This window comes from Oncorhynchus gorbuscha, linkage group LG01 (assembly GCF_021184085.1).
Source record: "Oncorhynchus gorbuscha isolate QuinsamMale2020 ecotype Even-year linkage group LG01, OgorEven_v1.0, whole genome shotgun sequence".
NCBI classification, from domain to species: domain Eukaryota; kingdom Metazoa; phylum Chordata; class Actinopteri; order Salmoniformes; family Salmonidae; genus Oncorhynchus; species Oncorhynchus gorbuscha.
Window position 1 is genome coordinate 5,174,238 of NC_060173.1, and position 26,465 is coordinate 5,200,702.

Here is a 26,465-nt window from a genome sequence, read left to right on the forward strand (position 1 = left end):
ATCATATTATTATTATCATATTATTATTATCATTATTATCATATTATTATTATCATATTATTATTATCATTATTATCATATTATTATTATCATATTATTATTATCATATTATGCATTTCAAGCATTTTTTGCTGACCTGTACATTCTCCAGCTTTATTAGTTGGTCTTTGTTTGCCTGGCTGATCTCCTCTTCCTTCTCCTTCACCTCCGCTAGCGTTCCCTCCACCTGCTGCTTCTCTCGCTGTGGAAACACAATTATTATTCATTTATCTAAAAACTCAGTTTATGATGCATGTTCTAGAATGTTCTACCTCATCGAGAGTCTATATTTCCTCCAGGTGCTCCCTCCCTCCCTCCCTCCCTTCCTCCCTCCCTCCCTTCCTCCCTCCCTCCCCCCTTCCCTCCCTCCCCTCCCTCCCTTCCTCCCTCCCTCCACCTCACCTTGAGTTGCTCTACGCATTTCACCAGCTGTCTCTGTAGAGTTTTGGACTCCTTGATGACGAGGTTGAGCTGGTCCACCTTCCTCTCCAGCTCCTCTACCTGGGTTAGTGTAGAGATGGGACACATTTATGTTAGCTTCAGGAGAACCTGGTCTCAGAGCAAAACGTATTATATTTACTGAATTCGGTGCCTCTCCATTTAGTATGATTATGTTCCTTTACCTTAAGCTACCAGTGTAATAGCGGTCGCACAATATTAACGACTAGTACCCTACGTCTTGATCGTTTAGTATGATATATTACCTTTGACTGCTTTAGTATGCTAAATATATGCTACGTTAGGTTACACTAAAAAAAAATATATATATATATATATATCCTAATGAATTAGATTAAATAGACGAGAGGGACCTGATCCTAGATCCTAGGCAAATCAGCACTCATACTCAGATATTTTATGAATACGGGCCCTGATATGTTAACTGGACACACTGAACAGAGCATTATGGATATTGTAACACATCATTATGGGCATTATGGGTGCTGTAGTACAGCATTATGGGTGCTGTAGTACAGCATTAAAGGGTACTGTAGTACAGCATTAAAGGGTACTGTAGTACAGCATTAAAGGGTACTGTAGTATATAATGCCCTAGTACCTGTCCCTTAAGCTCCTCTCTCTCCTGGATCTGCTCCTTCACCTGGCCCCGGGCCTCCCCTCTCTCCTCCTCCACCTTCTCCTTCTCCTGGCCCAGGACTGTGTTACTCTGACAGGGAGACAGAGGCAGTTAGAACACACACAAGATACAATATGTTGAGTGGAACATTAAGTTATGCTATTGAGCTACTGGGATATTCAATTCAACTCAACTCATCTCATCATTTACCTCTTTCACCTCCTCCACCTCCTCTTGGAGCTTCTGCACCTCCTTGTCGTACACCTCCTTCATAATGCCCAGCTCCTTGTCATGACTCTCCACTTCCTCCTTCAGCGCTCCCTTCAGGGCGGTCAGCTCCCTCTCCCTCCAGTGTAACACCTCCTCTTGCTCCTCCTGCACCTGAATGAGCTCCTGGAAGTCCAACCGCAGCTGGGCCAGATCCTAAAAAACAGACACATCCACTCGGTTAACTTCTAGAATCCATCTAGTTCTGACTTGAACTCTGTGCTTCAGAGCAATCCTAATAGCAAGCCTAGGTTTTTACTTCCTACTTCCTACCCTGCCGCCCGTAGCCTAGTGGTTAGAGCGTTGGACTAGTAACCGGAAGGTTGCAAGTTCAAATCCCCGAGCTGACAAGGTACAAATCTGTCGTTCTGCCCCTGAACAGGCAGTTAACCCACTGTTCCTAGGCCGTCATTGAAAATAATAATTTGTTCTTAACTGACTTGCATGGTTAAATAAAGGTAAAATGACTATGTGCTTGTGTCTCGGAGGGGGTCGGAACAAAACAGAATGTTCTTGACCGTTTCCTTGTGACAATTTAAGTGAATTAAATTAAAACCTTCTTCCTCTCTTCAAAAGTAGAAAATACACTTCTAATATGTGTAAGAATATACGCAGTACACACTCTATATGGACTATACAAATTAAATCAAACTTTATTTGTCACATGCGACGAATACAACAAGTGTAGACCTTACCGTGAAATGCTTTACTTTACAAGCCTTTTAACCAACAGTGCAGTTCAAGAAGAGTTAAAGAAAATATTTACCAAATAGACGAAAATAAAAAGTTATAATAAAAAGTAACACAATAAGAATAACGAGGCTATATACAGGGTGTTACGGTACAGAGTCAATGTGGAGGCTATATACAGGGTGTTACGGTACAGAGTCAATGTGGAGGCTATATACAGGGTGTTACGGTACAGAGTCAATGTGGAGGCTATATACAGGGTGTTACGGTACAGAGTCAATGTGGAGGCTATATACAGGGTGTTACGGTACAGAGTCAATGTGGAGGCTATATACAGGGTGTTATGGTACAGAGTCAATGTGGAGGCTATATACAGGGTGTTACGGTACAGAGTCAATGTGGAGGCTATATACAGGGTGTTACGGTACAGAGTCAATGTGGAGGCTATATACAGGGTGTTACGGTACAGAGTCAATGTGGAGGCTATATACAGGGTGTTACGGTACAGAGTCAATGTGGAGGCTATATACAGGGTGTTACGGTACAGAGTCAATGTGGAGGCTATATACAGGGGGTACCGGTACAGAGTCAATGTGGAGGCTATATACAGGGTGTTACGGTACAGAGTCAATGTGGAGGCTATATACAGGGTGTTACGGTACAGAGTCAATGTGGAGGCTATATACAGGGTGTTACGGTACAGAGTCAATGTGGAGGCTATATACAGGGGGTACCGGTACAGAGTCAATGTGGAGGCTATATACAGGGGGTACCGGTACAGAGTCAATGTGGAGGCTATATACAGAGTATTACGGTACAGAGTCAATGTGGAGGCTATATACAGAGTATTATGGTACAGAGTCAATGTGGAGGCTATATACAGGGTATTACGGTACAGAGTCAATGTGGAGGCTATATACATGGTATTACGGTACAGAGTCAATGTGGAGGCTATATACAGGGTATTACGGTACAGAGTCAATGTGGAGGCTATATACAGGGGGCACCGGAACTGAGTCAGTGTGCTGGGGGTACAGGCTAGTTGAGGTCATTTGTACATGTAGGTGGGGGTGAAGTGACTATAGATAATACACAGAGAGTAGCAGAGCAGTGTACAAAAGGGGGGGGGGGGGGGTCAGTCGGAATATTCTGAATTCAAAATATTGTGGAAGAATTAAAAAATGAACCAAGTTCTCTCACAACCTGTTCCTTACCTTCAGAAGGAGCTGTTTCTCTGTGCTTTCTGTCTGTGTTGTGTTCTTGGCCTGGTCCAGTTCATCATGCATATCAGACAGCTGCTGCTGGAGGACCTTCCTCTCTGTACGGCCACGTTCTCGCTCTGCCTTCACCTTGACTAGCCTGAGGAATATACACCTTTGGTCTTGAGAAAAAGGTCACGGGGCTGAAACATGAACTGAAATATACAGACCACCTCACGTTCTGACCTGCACTAGTAACACAAGCCTGAGAAAACAGAGAGCACCAGACCAGAGAAATCAGAAATTGTTCTTCAAGAGGCCATTTCACAATTCACATTGACAAGTTCAGAGATCCTCTCAAAATCTCCACATAAGGTGTAAAAGGGGGGGGTCCATTTAGGATTGGGCCTTACTCGTCTATGACAACTTCAAGCTCCGCCTCCATCCCAGCCAGCCTATCCCGTAGCGTGGAGAGTTCCTCCAGTCTCCTGTCCAGTTCCTGCTGAACAGTCTTCACGTCCGTCTGAGCCCTCTCACATGCCTCCGCTAGGGCTCTACCATTCTACAGGACACACCGAGTCCCCAATGTTATCTATCATTTAGCCATGAAGGATTTACACAGTATGATGTGAATTACAAGTTTTACATTGGTTATGTTCATTAGCAGAAGAAAAATGGTTCTAAACAGAAACACAATCGCTTATTTTGGTTAAATACACCATTGTCCCGTGACTTTCCCTAATGAAAACGACCACACGGGAAACTACTTTACCTTGGTCTTGTGCTCCAACTGTGTCTTCAGCTTTGACACCTCTCTCTCCAGTTCTGCTCCTTCCTGCTGTAGAGCCTTAGTCTCAGCAGCAGAATCCTGCAAGGTTCGGACGGACGGACACACACACACACACTAGAAACCCTTCCAGTTCACATACACATTGTTAAAGACATAGGCTACTTTGACAACGTGTATGTTTCAGGGTGGACAGAGCCAACCATCTTGAGACAAGTCATCCCAAACGAACCCTGATCTCATCCTCCACGTTCTCTGCAGTCTTCCACTTCAGTTGGTTGATTCTGTCAAACACCAGGTTCACCTTCTTCTGAGTGGTGGAGGATAAATCAGTGGTCCTGAGGGAATAACAACAACCAATCACACGGAGTTCACCGGCATACCACAGTACTATAACTACAGTAGGGAACTACACACCAGTCATATAACTACCATACAACATACCAGTCATATAACTACCATACAACACACCAGTCATATAACTACCATACAACACACCAGTCATAACTACCATACCAGTCATATAACTACCATACAACATACCAGTCATATAACTACCATACAACATACCAGTCATATAACTACCATACCAGTCATATAACTACCACACCAGTCATATAACTACCATACCAGTCATATAACTACCATACAACACACCAGTCATATAACTACCATACAACATACCAGTCATATAACTACCACACCAGTCATATAACTACCATACCAGTCATATAACTACCATACAACATACCAGTCATATAACTACCATACAACATACCAGTCATATAACTACCATACAACATACCAGTCATATAACTACCATACCAGTCATATAACTACCATACAACATACCAGTCATATAACTACCATACCAGTCATATAACTACCATACCAGTCATATAACTACCATACAACATACCAGTCATATAACTACCATACCAGTCATATAACTACCATACAACATACCAGTCATATAACTACCATACCAGTCATATAACTACCATACCAGTCATATAACTACCATACCAGTCATATAACTACCATACCAGTCATATAACTACCATACAACATACCAGTCATATAACTACCATACCAGTCATAAACTATACCAGTCATATAACTACCATACCAGTCATATAACTACCATACCAGTCATATAACTACCATACCAGTCATATAACTACCATACCAGTCATATAACTACCATACAACATACAGTCATATAACTACCATACCAGTCATATAACTACCATACCAGTCACACCATACAGTACCATACCAGTCATATAACTACCATACAACATACCAGTCATATAACTACCATACCAGTCATATAACTACCATACAACATACCAGTCATATAACTACCATACCAGTCATATAACTACCATACCAGTCATATAACTACCATACAACATACCAGTCATATAACTACCATACAACATACCAGTCATATAACTACCATACCAGTCATATAACTACCATACAACATACCAGTCATATAACTACCATACCAGTCATATAACTACCATACCAGTCATATAACTACCATACCAGTCATATAACTACCATACCAGTCATATAACTACCATACCAGTCATATAACTACCATACAACATACCAGTCATATAACTACCATACAACATACTAGTCATATAACTACCATACAACATACCAGTCATATAACTACCATACCAGTCATATAACTACCATACAACATACCAGTCATATAACTACCATACAACATACCAGTCATATAACTACCATACAACATACCAGTCATATAACTACCATACCAGTCATATAACTACCATACAACACCAGTCATATAACTACCATACCAGTCATATAACTACCATACAACATACCAGTCATATAACTACCATACCAATATAACTACCATACCAGTCATATAACTACCATACCAGTCATATAACTACCATACCAGTCATATAACTACTATACAACATACCAGTCATATAACTACCATACCAGTCATATAACTACACCAGTCATATAACTACCATACAGTCATATAACTACCATACCAGTCATATAACTACCATACCAGTCATATAACTACCATACCAGTCATATAACTACCAACATACCAGTCATATAACTACCATACAACATACCAGTCATATAACTACCATACCAGTCATATAACTACCATACCAGTCATATAACTACCATACAACATACCAGTCATATAACTACCATACCAGTCATATAACTACCATACCAGTCATATAACTACCATACCAGTCATATAACTACCATACCAGTCATATAACTAACATACAACATACCAGTCATATAACTACCATACAACATACCAGTCATATAACTAGTCATATAACTACCATACCAGTCATATAACTACCATACAACATACCAGTCATATAACTACCATACCAGTCATATAACTACCATACCAGTCATATAACTACCATACCAGTCATATAACTACCATACAACATACCAGTCATATAACTACCATACCAGTCATATAACAACATACCAGTCATATAACTACCATACCAGTCATATAACTACCATACAACATACCAGTCATATAACTACCATACCAGTCATATAACTACCATACCAGTCATATAACTACCATACCAGTCATATAACTACCATAGTCATATAACTACCACATACCAGTCATATAACTACCATACCAGTCATATAACTACCATACCAGTCATATAACTACCATACCAGTCATATAACTACCATACCAGTCATATAACTACCATACAACATACCAGTCATATAACTACCATACCAGTCATATAACTACCATACCAGTCATATAACTACCATACAACATACCAGTCATATAACTACCATACAACATACCAGTCATATAACTACCATACAACACCAGTCATATAACTACCATACCAGTCATATAACTACCATACCAGTCATATAACTACCATACAACACCCAGTCATATAACTACCATACCAGTCATATAACTACCATACCAGTCATATAACTACCATACCAGTCATATAACTACCATACCAGTCATATAACTACCATACAACATACCAGTCATATAACTACCATACCAGTCATATAACTACATACCAGTCATATAACTACCATACCAGTCATATAACTACCATACAACATACCAGTCATATAACTACCATACAACATACCAGTCATATAACTACTACAACATACCAGTCATATAACTACCATACCAGTCATATAACTACCATACCAGTCATATAACTACCATACCAGTCATATAACTACCATACCAGTCATATAACTACCATACCAGTCATATAACTACCATACCAGTCATATAACTACCATACCAGTCATATAACTACCATACCAGTCATATAACTACCATACAACATACCAGTCATATAACTACCATACCAGTCATATAACTACCATACCAGTCATATAACTACCATACCAGTCATATAACTACCATACCAGTCATATAACTACCATACCAGTCATATAACTACCATACCAGTCATATAACTACCATACAACAGTCATATAACTACCATACCAGTCATATAACTACCATACCAGTCATATAACTACCATACCAGTCATATAACTACCATACCAGTCATATAACTACCATACAACATACCAGTCATATAACTACCATACCAGTCATATAACTACCATACCAGTCATATAACTACCATACAACATACCAGTCATATAACTACCATACCAGTCATATAACTACCATACCAGTCATATAACTACCAGTCATATAACTACCATACCAGTCATATAACTACCATACAACATACCAGTCATATAACTACCATACCAGTCATATAACTACCATACCAGTCATATAACTACCATACAACATACCAGTCATATAACTACCATACCAGTCATATAACTACCATACCAGTCATATAACTACCATACCAGTCATATAACTACCATACAACATACCAGTCATATAACTACCATACCAGTCATATAACTACCATACCAGTCATATAACTACCATACCAGTCATATAACTACCATACAGTCATACCAGTCATATAACTACCATACAACATACCAGTCATATAACTACCATACCAGTCATACCAGTCATATAACTACCATACCATACCAGTCATATAACTACCATACCAGTCATATAACTACCATACCAGTCATATAACTACCATACAACATACCAGTCATATAACTACCATACCAGTCATATAACTACCATACAACAGTCATATAACTACCATACCAGTCATATAACTACCATACCAGTCATATAACTACCATACAACAGTCATATAACTACCATACCAGTCATATAACTACCATACCAGTCATATAACTACCATACCAGTCATATAACTACCATACACCCAGTCATATAACTACCATACAACATACCAGTCATATAACTACCATACCAGTCACAACATACCAGTCATATAACTACCATACCAGTCATATAACTACCATACAACATACCAGTCATATAACTACCATACCAGTCATATAACTACTACAACATACCAGTCATATAACTACCATACCAGTCATATAACTACCATACCAGTCATATAACTACCATACAGTCATATAACTAGTCATATAACTACCATACCAGTCATATAACTACCATACCAGTCATATAACTACCATACCAGTCATATAACTACCATACCAGTCATATAACTACCATACCAGTCATATAACTACCATACCAGTCATATAACTACCATACCAGTCATATAACTACCATACACCAGTCATATAACTACCATACCAGTCATATAACTACCATACCAGTCATATAACTACCATACCAGTCATATAACTACCATACCAGTCATATAACTACCATACAACATACCAGTCATATAACTACCATACCAGTCATATAACTACCATACCAGTCATATAACTACCATACCAGTCATATAACTACCATACCAGTCATATAACTACCATACCAGTCATATAACTACCATACAACCAGTCATATAACTACCATACAACATACCAGTCATATAACTACCATACCAGTCATATAACTACCATACCAGTCATATAACTACCATACAGTCATATAACTACCAGTCATACACCATACCAGTCAACTATAACATACCAGTCATATAACTACATACCAGTCATATAACTACCATACCAGTCATATAACTACCAGTCATATAACTACCATACAACATACCAGTCATATAACTACCATACCAGTCATATAACTACCATACCAGTCATATAACTACCATACCAGTCATATAACTACCATACCAGTCATATAACTACCATACCAGTCATATAACTACCATACCAGTCATATAACTACCATACCAGTCATATAACTACCATACCAGTCATATAACTACCATACAACATACCAGTCATATAACTACCATACCAGTCATATAACTACCATACCAGTCATATAACTACCATACCAGTCATATAACTACCATACCAGTCATATAACTACCATACCAGTCATATAACTACCATACCAGTCATATAACTACCATACCAGTCATATAACTACCATACCAGTCATATAACTACCATACAACATACCAGTCATATAACTACCACACCAGTCATATAACTACCATACCAGTCATATAACTACCACACCAGTCATATAACTACCATACCAGTCATATAACTACCATACCAGTCATATAACTACCATACCAGTCATATAACTACCACACCAGTCATATAACTACCATACCAGTCATATAACTACCATACCAGTCATATAACTACCATACCAGTCATATAACTACCATACCAGTCATATAACTACCATACAACATACCAGTCATATAACTACCATACCACATACCAGTCATATAACTACCATACCAGTCATATAACTACCATACCAGTCATATAACTACCATACCAGTCATATAACTACCATACCAGTCATATAACTACCATACAACATACCAGTCATATAACTACCATACCAGTCATATAACTACCACACCAGTCATATAACTACCATACAACATACCAGTCATATAACTACCATACCAGTCATATAACTACCATACCAGTCATATAACTACCATACCAGTCATATAACTACCATACCAGTCATATAACTACCATACCAGTCATATAACTACCATACCAGTCATATAACTACCATACCAGTCATATAACTACCATACAACACACCAGTCATATAACTACCATACCAGTCATATAACTACCATACCAGTCATATAACTACCATACCAGTCATATAACTACCATACCAGTCATATAACTACCATACCAGTCATATAACTACCATACCAGTCATATAACTACCATACCAGTCATATAACTACCATACCAGTCATATAACTACCATACCAGTCATATAACTACCATACCAGTCATATAACTACCATACCAGTCATATAACTACCATACCAGTCATATAACTACCATACCAGTCATATAACTACCATACCAGTCATATAACTACCATACCAGTCATATAACTACCATACCAGTCATATAACTACCATACCAGTCATATAACTACCATACCAGTCATATAACTACCATACCAGTCATATAACTACCATACCAGTCATATAACTACCATACCAGTCATATAACTACCATACCAGTCATATAACTACCATACCAGTCATATAACTACACCAGTCATATAACTACCATACAACATACCAGTCATATAACTACCATACCAGTCATATAACTACCATACCAGTCATATAACTACCATACAACATACCAGTCATATAACTACCATACCAGTCATATAACTACCATACCAGTCATATAACTACCATACCAGTCATATAACTACCATACAACATACCAGTCATATAACTACCATACCAGTCATATAACTACCATACCAGTCATATAACTACCATACAACAGTCATATAACTACCATACCAGTCATATAACTACCATACCAGTCATATAACTACCATACCAGTCATATAACTACCATACCAGTCATATAACTACCATACCAGTCATATAACTACCATACCAGTCATATAACTACCATACCAGTCATATAACTACCATACCAGTCATATAACTACCATACCAGTCATATAACTACCATACCAGTCATATAACTACCATACAACATACCAGTCATATAACTACCATACCAGTCATATAACTACCATACCAGTCATATAACTACCATACCAGTCATATAACTACCATACCAGTCATATAACTACCATACAACACACCAGTCATATAACTACCATACCAGTCATATAACTACCATACCAGTCATATAACTACCATACCAGTCATATAACTACCATACAACATACCAGTCATATAACTACCATACCAGTCATATAACTACCATACCAGTCATATAACTACCATACCAGTCATATAACTACCATACCAGTCATATAACTACCATACCAGTCATATAACTACCATACCAGTCATATAACTACCATACCAGTCATATAACTACCATACCAGTCATATAACTACCATACCAGTCATATAACTACCACACCAGTCATATAACTACCATACCAGTCATATAACTACCATACCAGTCATATAACTACCATACCAGTCATATAACTACCATACCAGTCATATAACTACCACACCAGTCATATAACTACCATACCAGTCATATAACTACCATACAACACACCAGTCATATAACTACCATACCAGTCATATAACTACCATACAACATACCAGTCATATAACTACCATACCAGTCATATAACTACCATACCAGTCATATAACTACCATACCAGTCATATAACTACCATACCAGTCATATAACTACCATACCAGTCATATAACTACCATACCAGTCATATAACTACCATACAACACACCAGTCATATAACTACCATACCAGTCATATAACTACCATACCAGTCATATAACTACCACACCAGTCATATAACCAGTCATATAACTACCATACCAGTCATATAACTACCATACCAGTCATATAACTACCATACCAGTCATATAACTACCATACCAGTCATATAACTACCATACCAGTCATATAACTACCATACCAGTCATATAACTACCATACAACACACCAGTCATATAACTACCATACCAGTCATATAACTACCATACCAGTCATATAACTACCATACCAGTCATATAACTATACACCAGTATATAACTACCACACCAGTCATATAACTACCATACCAGTCAATAACTACCATACCAGTCATATAACTACCATACCAGTCATATAACTACCATACCAGTCATATAACTACCATACCAGTCATATAACTACCATACCAGTCATATAACTACCATACCAGTCATATAACTACCATACCAGTCATATAACTACCATACCAGTCATATAACTACCATACCAGTCATATAACTACCATACCAGTCATATAACTACCATACCAGTCATATAACTACCATACCAGTCATACCAGTCATATAACTACCATACCAGTCATATAACTACCATACCAGTCATATAACTACCATACCAGTCATATAACTACCATACCAGTCATATAACTACCAGTCATATAACTACCATACCAGTCATATAACTACCATACCAGTCATATAACTACCATACCAGTCATATAACTACCATACCAGTCATATAACTACCATACAACATACCAGTCATATAACTACCATACCAGTCATATAACTACCATACCAGTCATATAACTACCATACAACATACCAGTCATATAACTACCATACCAGTCATATAACTACCATACCAGTCATATAACTACCATACCAGTCATATAACTACCATACCAGTCATATAACTACCATACCAGTCATATAACTACCATACAACATACCAGTCATATAACTACCATACCAGTCATATAACTACCATACCAGTCATATAACTACCATACCAGTCATATAACTACCATACCAGTCATATAACTACCATACCAGTCATATAACTACCATACCAGTCATATAACTACCATACCAGTCATATAACTACCATACCAGTCATATAACTACCATACCAGTCATATAACTACCATACAACACACCAGTCATATAACTACATACCAGTCATATAACTACCATACCAGTCATATAACTACCATACCAGTCATATAACTACCATACCAGTCATATAACTACCATACCAGTCATATAACTACCATACCAGTCATATAACTACCATACCAGTCATATAACTACCATACCAGTCATATAACTACCATACCAGTCATATAACTACCACACCAGTCATATAACTACCATACAACACACCAGTCATATAACTACCATACCAGTCATATAACTACCATACCAGTCATATAACTACCATACAACACACCAGTCATATAACTACCACACCAGTCATATAACTACCATACAACAGTCATATAACTACCATACCAGTCATATAACTACCATACCAGTCATATAACTACCATACAACATACCAGTCATATAACTACCACACCAGTCATATAACTACCATACCAGTCATATAACTACCATACCAGTCATATAACTACCACACCAGTCATATAACTACCATACAACACACCAGTCATATAACTACCATACCAGTCATATAACTACCATACCAGTCATATAACTACCATACAACATACCAGTCATATAACTACCATACAACATACCAGTCATATAACTACCATACAACATACCAGTCATATAACTACCATACAACACACCAGTCATATAACTACCATACCAGTCATATAACTACCATACCAGTCATATAACTACCATACCAGTCATATAACTACCATACCAGTCATATAACTACCATACCAGTCATATAACTACCATACCAGTCATATAACTACCATACCAGTCATATAACTACCATACCAGTCATATAACTACCATACCAGTCATATAACTACCATACCAGTCATATAACTACCATACCAGTCATATAACTACCATACCAGTCATATAACTACCATACCAGTCATATAACTACCATACCAGTCATATAACTACAACACCAGTCATATAACTACCATACCAGTCATATAACTACCATACCAGTCATATAACTACCATACCAGTCATATAACTACCATACCAGTCATATAACTACCATACAACATACCAGTCATATAACTACCATACCAGTCATATAACTACCATACCAGTCATATAACTACCATACAACATACCAGTCATATAACTACCATACCAGTCATATAACTACCATACCAGTCATATAACTACCATACCAGTCATATAACTACCATACCAGTCATATAACTACCATACAACATACCAGTCATATAACTACCATACCAGTCATATAACTACCATACCAGTCATATAACTACCATACAACATACCAGTCATATAACTACCATACCAGTCATATAACTACCATACCAGTCATATAACTACCATACCAGTCATATAACTACCATACAACATACCAGTCATATAACTACCATACCAGTCATATAACTACCATACCAGTCATATAACTACCATACCAGTATAACTACCATAACAGTCATATAACTACCATAACAGTCATATAACTACCATACAACATACCAGTCATATAACTACCATACCAGTCATATAACTACCACACCAGTCATATAACTACCATACAACACACCAGTCATATAACTACCATACCAGTCATATAACTACCATACCAGTCATATAACTACCATACAACACACCAGTCATATAACTACCACACCAGTCATATAACTACCATACAACACACCAGTCATATAACTACCATACCAGTCATATAACTACCATACCAGTCATATAACTACCATACAACACACCAGTCATATAACTACCACACCAGTCATATAACTACCATACCAGTCATATAACTACCATACCAGTCATATAACTACCACACCAGTCATATAACTACCATACCAGTCCAGTCATATAACTACCATACCAGTCATATAACTACCATACCAGTCATATAACTACCATACAACATACCAGTCATATAACTACCATACCAGTCATATAACTACCATACCAGTCATATAACTACCATACCAGTCATATAACTACCATACCAGTCATATAACTACCATACCAGTCATATAACTACCATACCAGTCATATAACTACCATACCAGTCATATAACTACCATACCAGTCATATAACTACCATACCAGTCATATAACTACCATACCAGTCATATAACTACCATACAACACCCAGTCATATAACTACCATACCAGTCATATAACTACCATACCAGTCATATAACTACCATACCAGTCATATAACTACCATACCAGTCATATAACTACCATACCAGTCATATAACTACCATACCAGTCATATAACTACCATACCAGTCATATAACTACCATACCAGTCATATAACTACCATACCAGTCATATAACTACCATACCAGTCATATAACTACCATACCAGTCATATAACTACCATACCAGTCATATAACTACCATACCAGTCATATAACTACCATACCAGTCATATAACTACCATACCAGTCATATAACTACCACACCAGTCATATAACTACCATACCAGTCATATAACTACCATACCAGTCATATAACTACCATACCAGTCATATAACTACCATACCAGTCATATAACTACCATACAACATACCAGTCATATAACTACCATACCAGTCATATAACTACCATACCAGTCATATAACTACCATACAACATACCAGTCATATATAACTACCATACCAGTCATATAACTACCATACCAGTCATATAACTACCATACCAGTCATATAACTACCATACCAGTCATATAACTACCATACAACATACCAGTCATATAACTACCATACCAGTCATATAACTACCATACCAGTCATATAACTACCATACAACATACCAGTCATATAACTACCATACCAGTCATATAACTACCATACCAGTCATATAACTACCATACAACATACCAGTCATATAACTACCATACCAGTCATATAACTACCATACCAGTCATATAACTACCATACCAGTCATATAACTACCATACCAGTCATATAACTACCATACCAGTCATATAACTACCATACCAGTCATATAACTACCATACCAGTCATATAACTACCATACCAGTCATATAACTACCATACAACATACCAGTCATATAACTACCATACCAGTCATATAACTACCATACCAGTCATATAACTACCATACCAGTCATATAACTACCATACCAGTCATATAACTACCATACCAGTCATATAACTACCATACCAGTCATATAACTACCATACCAGTCATATAACACCATACCAGTCATATAACTACCATACCAGTCATATAACTACCATACAACAGTCATATAACTACCATACCAGTCATATAACTACCATACCAGTCATATAACTACCATACCAGTCATATAACTACCACACCAGTCATATAACTACCATACCAGTCATATAACTACCATACCAGTCATATAACTACCACACCAGTCATATAACTACCATACCAGTCATATAACTACCACACCAGTCATATAACTACCATACCAGTCATATAACTACCATACCAGTCATATAACTACCATACAACATACCAGTCATATAACTACCATACCACATACCAGTCATATAACTACCATACCAGTCATATAACTACCATACCAGTCATATAACTACCATACCAGTCATATAACTACCATACCAGTCATATAACTACCATACAACATACCAGTCATATAACTACCATACAACAGTCATATAACTACCACACCAGTCATATAACTACCATACCAGTCATATAACTACCATACCAGTCATATAACTACCATACCAGTCATATAACTACCATACCAGTCATATAACTACCATACCAGTCATATAACTACCATACCAGTCATATAACTACCATACCAGTCATATAACTACCATACCAGTCATATAACTACCATACAACACACCAGTCATATAACTACCATACCAGTCATATAACTACCATACCAGTCATATAACTACCATACCAGTCATATAACTACCATACCAGTCATATAACTACCATACCAGTCATATAACTACCATACCAGTCATATAACTACCATACCAGTCATATAACTACCATACCAGTCATATAACTACCATACCAGTCATATAACTACCATACCAGTCATATAACTACCATACCAGTCATATAACTACCATACCAGTCATATAACTACCATACCAGTCATATAACTACCATACCAGTCATATAACTACCATACCAGTCATATAACTACCATACCAGTCATATAACTACCATACCAGTCATATAACTACCATACCAGTCATATAACTACCATACCAGTCATATAACTACAATACCAGTCATATAACTACCATACCAGTCATATAACTACCATACCAGTCATATAACTACCATACCAGTCATATAACTACCATACCAGTCATATAACTACCATACAACATACCAGTCATATAACTACCATACCAGTCATATAACTACCATACCAGTCATATAACTACCATACAACAGTCATATAACTACCATACCAGTCATATAACTACCATACCAGTCATATAACTACCATACCAGTCATATAACTACCATACCAGTCATATAACTACCATACAACATACCAGTCATATAACTACCATACCAGTCATATAACTACCATACCAGTCATATAACTACCATACAACATACCAGTCATATAACTACCATACCAGTCATATAACTACCATACCAGTCATATAACTACCATACCATACCAGTCATATAACTACCATACCAGTCATATAACTACCATACCAGTCATATAACTACCATACCAGTCATATAACTACCATACCAGTCATATAACTACCATACCAGTCATATAACTACCATACCAGTCATATAACTACCATACCAGTCATATAACTACCATACCAGTCATATAACTACCATACCAGTCATATAACTACCATACCAGTCATATAACTACCATACCAGTCATATAACTACCATACCAGTCATATAACTACCATACCAGTCATATAACTACCATACCAGTCATATAACTACCATACCAGTCATATAACTACCATACCAGTCATATAACTACCATACCAGTCATATAACTACCATACCAGTCATATAACTACCATACCAGTCATATAACTACCATACAACATACCAGTCATATAACTACCACACCAGTCATATAACTACCATACCAGTCATATAACTACCATACCAGTCATATAACTACCATACCAGTCATATAACTACCATACCAGTCATATAACTACCATACCAGTCATATAACTACCATACCAGTCATATAACTACCATACCAGTCATATAACTACCATACCAGTCATATAACTACCATACCAGTCATATAACTACCATACCAGTCATATAACTACCATACAACATACCAGTCATATAACTACCATACCAGTCATATAACTACCATACCAGTCATATAACTACCATACCAGTCATATAACTACCATACCAGTCATATAACTACCATACCAGTCATATAACTACCATACAACATACCAGTCATATAACTACAACATACCAGTCATATAACTACCACACCAGTCATATAACTACCATACCACCAGTCATATAACTACCATACCAGTCATATAACTACCATACCAGTCATATAACTACCATACCAGTCATATAACTACCATACCAGTCATATAACTACCATACCAGTCATATAACTACCATACCAGTCATATAACTACCATACCAGTCATATAACTACCATACAACAGTCATATAACTACCATACCAGTCATATAACTACCATACCAGTCATATAACTACCATACCAGTCATATAACTACCATACCAGTCATATAACTACCATACCAGTCATATAACTACCATACAACATACCAGTCATATAACTACCATACCAGTCATATAACTACCATACCAGTCATATAACTACCATACAACATACCAGTCATATAACTACCATACCAGTCATATAACTACCATACCAGTCATATAACTACCATACCAGTCATATAACTACCATACCAGTCATATAACTACCATACCAGTCATATAACTACCATACCAGTCATATAACTACCATACCAGTCATATAACTACCATACCAGTCATATAACTACCATACCAGTCATATAACTACCATACCAGTCATATAACTACCATACCAGTCATATAACTACCATACCAGTCATATAACTACCATACCAGTCATATAACTACCATACCAGTCATATAACTACCATACCAGTCATATAACTACCATACCAGTCATATAACTACCATACCAGTCATATAACTACCATACCAGTCATATAACTACCATACCAGTCATATAACTACCATACAACATACCAGTCATATAACTACCATACCAGTCATATAACTACCATACCAGTCATATAACTACCATACCAGTCATATAACTACCACACCAGTCATATAACTACCATACCAGTCATATAACTACCATACCAGTCATATAACTACCACACCAGTCATATAACTACCATACCAGTCATATAACTACCACACCAGTCATATAACTACCATACCAGTCATATAACTACCATACCAGTCATATAACTACCATACAACATACCAGTCATATAACTACCATACCAGTCATATAACTACCATACCAGTCATATAACTACCATACCAGTCATATAACTACCATACCAGTCATATAACTACCATACCAGTCATATAACTACCATACAACATACCAGTCATATAACTACCATACAACATACCAGTCATATAACTACCACACCAGTCATATAACTACCATACAACACACCAGTCATATAACTACCATACCAGTCATATAACTACCATACCAGTCATATAACTACCATACCAGTCATATAACTACCATACCAGTCATATAACTACCATACCAGTCATATAACTACCATACCAGTCATATAACTACCATACCAGTCATATAACTACCATACAACACACCAGTCATATAACTACCATACCAGTCATATAACTACCATACCAGTCATATAACTACCATACCAGTCATATAACTACCATACCAGTCATATAACTACCATACCAGTCATATAACTACCATACCAGTCATATAACTACCATACCAGTCATATAACTACCATACCAGTCATATAACTACCATACCAGTCATATAACTTCCATACCAGTCATATAACTACCATACCAGTCATATAACTACCATACCAGTCATATAACTACCATACCAGTCATATAACTACCATACCAGTCATATAACTACCATACCAGTCATATAACTACCATACCAGTCATATAACTACCATACCAGTCATATAACTACCATACCAGTCATATAACTACCATACCAGTCATATAACTACCATACCAGTCATATAACTACCATACCAGTCATATAACTACCATACCAGTCATATAACTACCATACCAGTCATATAACTACCATACCAGTCATATAACTACCATACAACATACCAGTCATATAACTACCATACCAGTCATATAACTACCATACCAGTCATATAACTACCATACAACATACCAGTCATATAACTACCATACCAGTCATATAACTACCATACCAGTCATATAACTACCATACCAGTCATATAACTACCATACCAGTCATATAACTACCATACAACATACCAGTCATATAACTACCATACCAGTCATATAACTACCATACCAGTCATATAACTACCATACAACATACCAGTCATATAACTACCATACCAGTCATATAACTACCATACCAGTCATATAACTACCATACCAGTCATATAACTACCATACCAGTCATATAACTACCATACCAGTCATATAACTACCATACCAGTCATATAACTACCATACCAGTCATATAACTACCATACCAGTCATATAACTACCATACCAGTCATATAACTACCATACAACACACCAGTCATATAACTACCATACCAGTCATATAACTACCATACCAGTCATATAACTACCATACCAGTCATATAACTACCATACCAGTCATATAACTACCATACCAGTCATATAACTACCATACCAGTCATATAACTACCATACCAGTCATATAACTACCATACCAGTCATATAACTACCATACAACATACCAGTCATATAACTACCACACCAGTCATATAACTACCATACCAGTCATATAACTACCATACCAGTCATATAACTACCACACCAGTCATATAACTACCATACCAGTCATATAACTACCATACCAGTCATATAACTACCACACCAGTCATATAACTACCATACCAGTCATATAACTACCACACCAGTCATATAACTACCATACCAGTCATATAACTACCATACCAGTCATATAACTACCATACAACATACCAGTCATATAACTACCATACCACATACCAGTCATATAACTACCATACCAGTCATATAACTACCATACCAGTCATATAACTACCATACCAGTCATATAACTACCATACCAGTCATATAACTACCATACAACATACCAGTCATATAACTACCATACAACATACCAGTCATATAACTACCACACCAGTCATATAACTACCATACAACACACCAGTCATATAACTACCATACCAGTCATATAACTACCATACCAGTCATATAACTACCATACCAGTCATATAACTACCATACCAGTCATATAACTACCATACCAGTCATATAACTACCATACCAGTCATATAACTACCATACCAGTCATATAACTACCATACAACACACCAGTCATATAACTACCATACCAGTCATATAACTACCATACCAGTCATATAACTACCATACCAGTCATATAACTACCATACCAGTCATATAACTACCATACCAGTCATATAACTACCATACCAGTCATATAACTACCATACCAGTCATATAACTACCATACCAGTCATATAACTACCATACCAGTCATATAACTTCCATACCAGTCATATAACTACCATACCAGTCATATAACTACCATACCAGTCATATAACTACCATACCAGTCATATAACTACCATACCAGTCATATAACTACCATACCAGTCATATAACTACCATACCAGTCATATAACTACCATACCAGTCATATAACTACCATACCAGTCATATAACTACCATACCAGTCATATAACTACCAACACCAGTCATATAACTACCATACCAGTCATATAACTACCATACCAGTCATATAACTACCATACCAGTCATATAACTACCATACCAGTCATATAACTACCATACAACATACCAGTCATATAACTACCATACCAGTCATATAACTACCATACCAGTCATATAACTACCATACAACATACCAGTCATATAACTACCATACCAGTCATATAACTACCATACCAGTCATATAACTACCATACCAGTCATATAACTACCATACCAGTCATATAACTACCATACAACATACCAGTCATATAACTACCATACCAGTCATATAACTACCATACCAGTCATATAACTACCATACAACATACCAGTCATATAACTACCATACCAGTCATATAACTACCATACCAGTCATATAACTACCATACCAGTCATATAACTACCATACAACATACCAGTCATATAACTACCATACCAGTCATATAACTACCATACCAGTCATATAACTACCATACCAGTCATATAACTACCCATACCATACCAGTCATATAACTACCATACAACATACCAGTCATATAACTACCATACCAGTCATATAACTACCATACCAGTCATATAACTACCATACAACACACCAGTCATATAACTACCATACAACACACCAGTCATATAACTACCATACCAGTCATATAACTACCATACCAGTCATATAACTACCATACCAGTCATATAACTACCATACCAGTCATATAACTACCATACCAGTCATATAACTACCATACCAGTCATATAACTACCATACCAGTCATATAACTACCATACCAGTCATATAACTACCACACCAGTCATATAACTACCACACCAGTCATATAACTACCACACCAGTCATATAACTACCATACCAGTCATATAACTACCATACCAGTCATATAACTACCATACCAGTCATATAACTACCATACCAGTCATATAACTACCATACCAGTCATATAACTACCATACCAGTCATATAACTACCATACCAGTCATATAACTACCATACCAGTCATATAACTACCATACCAGTCATATAACTACATACCAGTCATATAACTACCATACCAGTCATATAACTACCATACCAGTCATATAACTACCATACCAGTCATATAACTACCATACCAGTCATATAACTACCATACCAGTCATATAACTACCATACCAGTCATATAACTACCATACCAGTCATATAACTACCATACCAGTCATATAACTACCATACCAGTCATATAACTACCATACCAGTCATATAACTACCATACCAGTCATATAACTACCATACCAGTCATATAACTACCACACCAGTCATATAACTACCATACCAGTCATATAACTACCATACCAGTCATATAACTACCATACCAGTCATATAACTACCATACCAGTCATATAACTACCATACCAGTCATATAACTACCATACCAGTCATATAACTACTACCACACCAGTCATATAACTACCATACCAGTCATATAACTACCATACCAGTCATATAACTACCATACCAGTCATATAACTACCATACCAGTCATATAACTACCATACAACATACCAGTCATATAACTACCATACCACATACCAGTCATATAACTACCATACCAGTCATATAACTACCATACCAGTCATATAACTACCATACCAGTCATATAACTACCATACCAGTCATATAACTACCATACAACATACCAGTCATATAACTACCATACCAGTCATATAACTACCATACCAGTCATATAACTACCATACAACATACCAGTCATATAACTACCATACCAGTCATATAACTACCATACCAGTCATATAACTACCATACCAGTCATATAACTACCATACCAGTCATATAACTACCATACCAGTCATATAACTACCATACAACACACCAGTCATATAACTACCATACCAGTCATATAACTACCATACCAGTCATATAACTACCATACCAGTCATATAACTACCATACCAGTCATATAACTACCATACCAGTCATATAACTACCATACCAGTCATATAACTACCATACCAGTCATATAACTACCATACCAGTCATATAACTACCATACCAGTCATATAACTACCATACCAGTCATATAACTACCATACCAGTCATATAACTACCATACCAGTCATATAACTACCATACCAGTCATATAACTACCATACCAGTCATATAACTACCATACCAGTCATATAACTACCACCAGTCATATAACTACCATACCAGTCATATAACTACCATACCAGTCATATAACTACCATACCAGTCATATAACTACCATACCAGTCATATAACTACCAACATACCAGTCATATAACTACCATACCAGTCATATAACTACCATACCAGTCATATAACTACCATACAACATACCAGTCATATAACTACCATACCAGTCATATAACTACCATACCAGTCATATAACTACCATACCAGTCATATAACTACCATACCAGTCATATAACTACCATACAACATACCAGTCATATAACTACCATACCAGTCATATAACTACCATACCAGTCATATAACTACCATACAACATACCAGTCATATAACTACCATACCAGTCATATAACTACCATACCAGTCATATAACTACCATACCAGTCATATAACTACCATACAACATACCAGTCATATAACTACCATACCAGTCATATAACTACCATACCAGTCATATAACTACCATACCAGTCATATAACTACCATACAACATACCAGTCATATAACTACCATACAACATACCAGTCATATAACTACCATACCAGTCATATAACTACCATACCAGTCATATAACTACCATACAACACACCAGTCATATAACTACCATACCAGTCATATAACTACCATACCAGTCATATAACTACCATACCAGTCATATAACTACCATACCAGTCATATAACTACCATACCAGTCATATAACTACCATACCAGTCATATAACTACCATACCAGTCATATAACTACCATACCAGTCATATAACTACCATACCAGTCATATAACTACCATACCAGTCATATAACTACCACACCAGTCATATAACTACCACACCAGTCATATAACTACCACACCAGTCATATAACTACCATACCAGTCATATAACTACCATACCAGTCATATAACTACCATACCAGTCATATAACTACCATACCAGTCATATAACTACCATACCAGTCATATAACTACCATACCAGTCATATAACTACCATACCAGTCATATAACTACCATACCAGTCCAGTATAACTACCATACCAGTCATATAACTACCATACCAGTCATATAACTACTATACCATATAACAACATACCAGTCATATAACTACCATACCAGTCATATAACTACCATACCAGTCATATAACTACCATACCAGTCATATAACTACCATACCAGTCATATAACTACCATACCAGTCATATAACTACCATACCAGTCATATAACTACCATACCAGTCATATAACTACCATACAACATACCAGTCATATAACTACCATACAACATACCAGTCATATAACTACCATACAACATACCAGTCATATAACTACCATACAACATACCAGTCATATAACTACCATACAACATACCAGTCATATAACTACCATACAACATACCAGTCATATAACTACCATACAACATACCAGTCATATAACTACCATACCAGTCATATAACTACCATACCATACCAGTCATATAACTACCATACAACATACCAGTCATATAACTACCATACCAGTCATATAACTACCATACCAGTCATATAACTACCATACCAGTCATATAACTACCATACCAGTCATATAACTACCATACCAGTCATATAACTACCATACCAGTCATATAACTACCATACAACATACCAGTCATATAACTACCATACCAGTCATATAACTACCATACCAGTCATATAACTACCACACCAGTCATATAACTACCATACCAGTCATATAACTACCATACCAGTCATATCATATAACTACCATACAACATACCAGTCATATAACTACCATACCAACATACCAGTCATATAACTACCATACCAGTCATACCAGTCATATAACTACCATACCAGTCATATAACTACCATACCAGTCATATAACTACCATACCAGTCATACCAGTCATATAACTACCATACCAGTCATATAACTACCATACCAGTCATATAACTACCATACCAGTCATATAACTACCATACCAGTCATCATATAACTACCA

The 26,465-nt window shown here is 36.5% G+C and overlaps 1 protein-coding gene across 4 annotated transcripts in view; it reads right to left on the reverse strand.

Annotated features, from left to right (window-relative positions):
• LOC124031616 (cingulin-like protein 1) overlaps positions 1–26,465 on the reverse strand; it is a 55,018-nt gene that overhangs the window by 19,037 nt on the left and 9,516 nt on the right. For all 4 annotated transcript variants that reach the window (XM_046343093.1, XM_046343085.1, XM_046343111.1 and 1 more), the window contains exons 4-11: positions 4,292–4,397; positions 4,045–4,140; positions 3,686–3,834; positions 3,288–3,432; positions 1,327–1,539; positions 1,099–1,206; positions 442–540; positions 137–241 (exon numbers count right to left, since the gene is read on the reverse strand). In XM_046343093.1, coding sequence (XP_046199049.1) covers positions 137–241; positions 442–540; positions 1,099–1,206; positions 1,327–1,539; positions 3,288–3,432; positions 3,686–3,834; positions 4,045–4,140; positions 4,292–4,397 — 1,021 coding nt within the window. The remainder of the gene's footprint in view (positions 1–136; positions 242–441; positions 541–1,098; positions 1,207–1,326; positions 1,540–3,287; positions 3,433–3,685; positions 3,835–4,044; positions 4,141–4,291; positions 4,398–26,465) is intronic.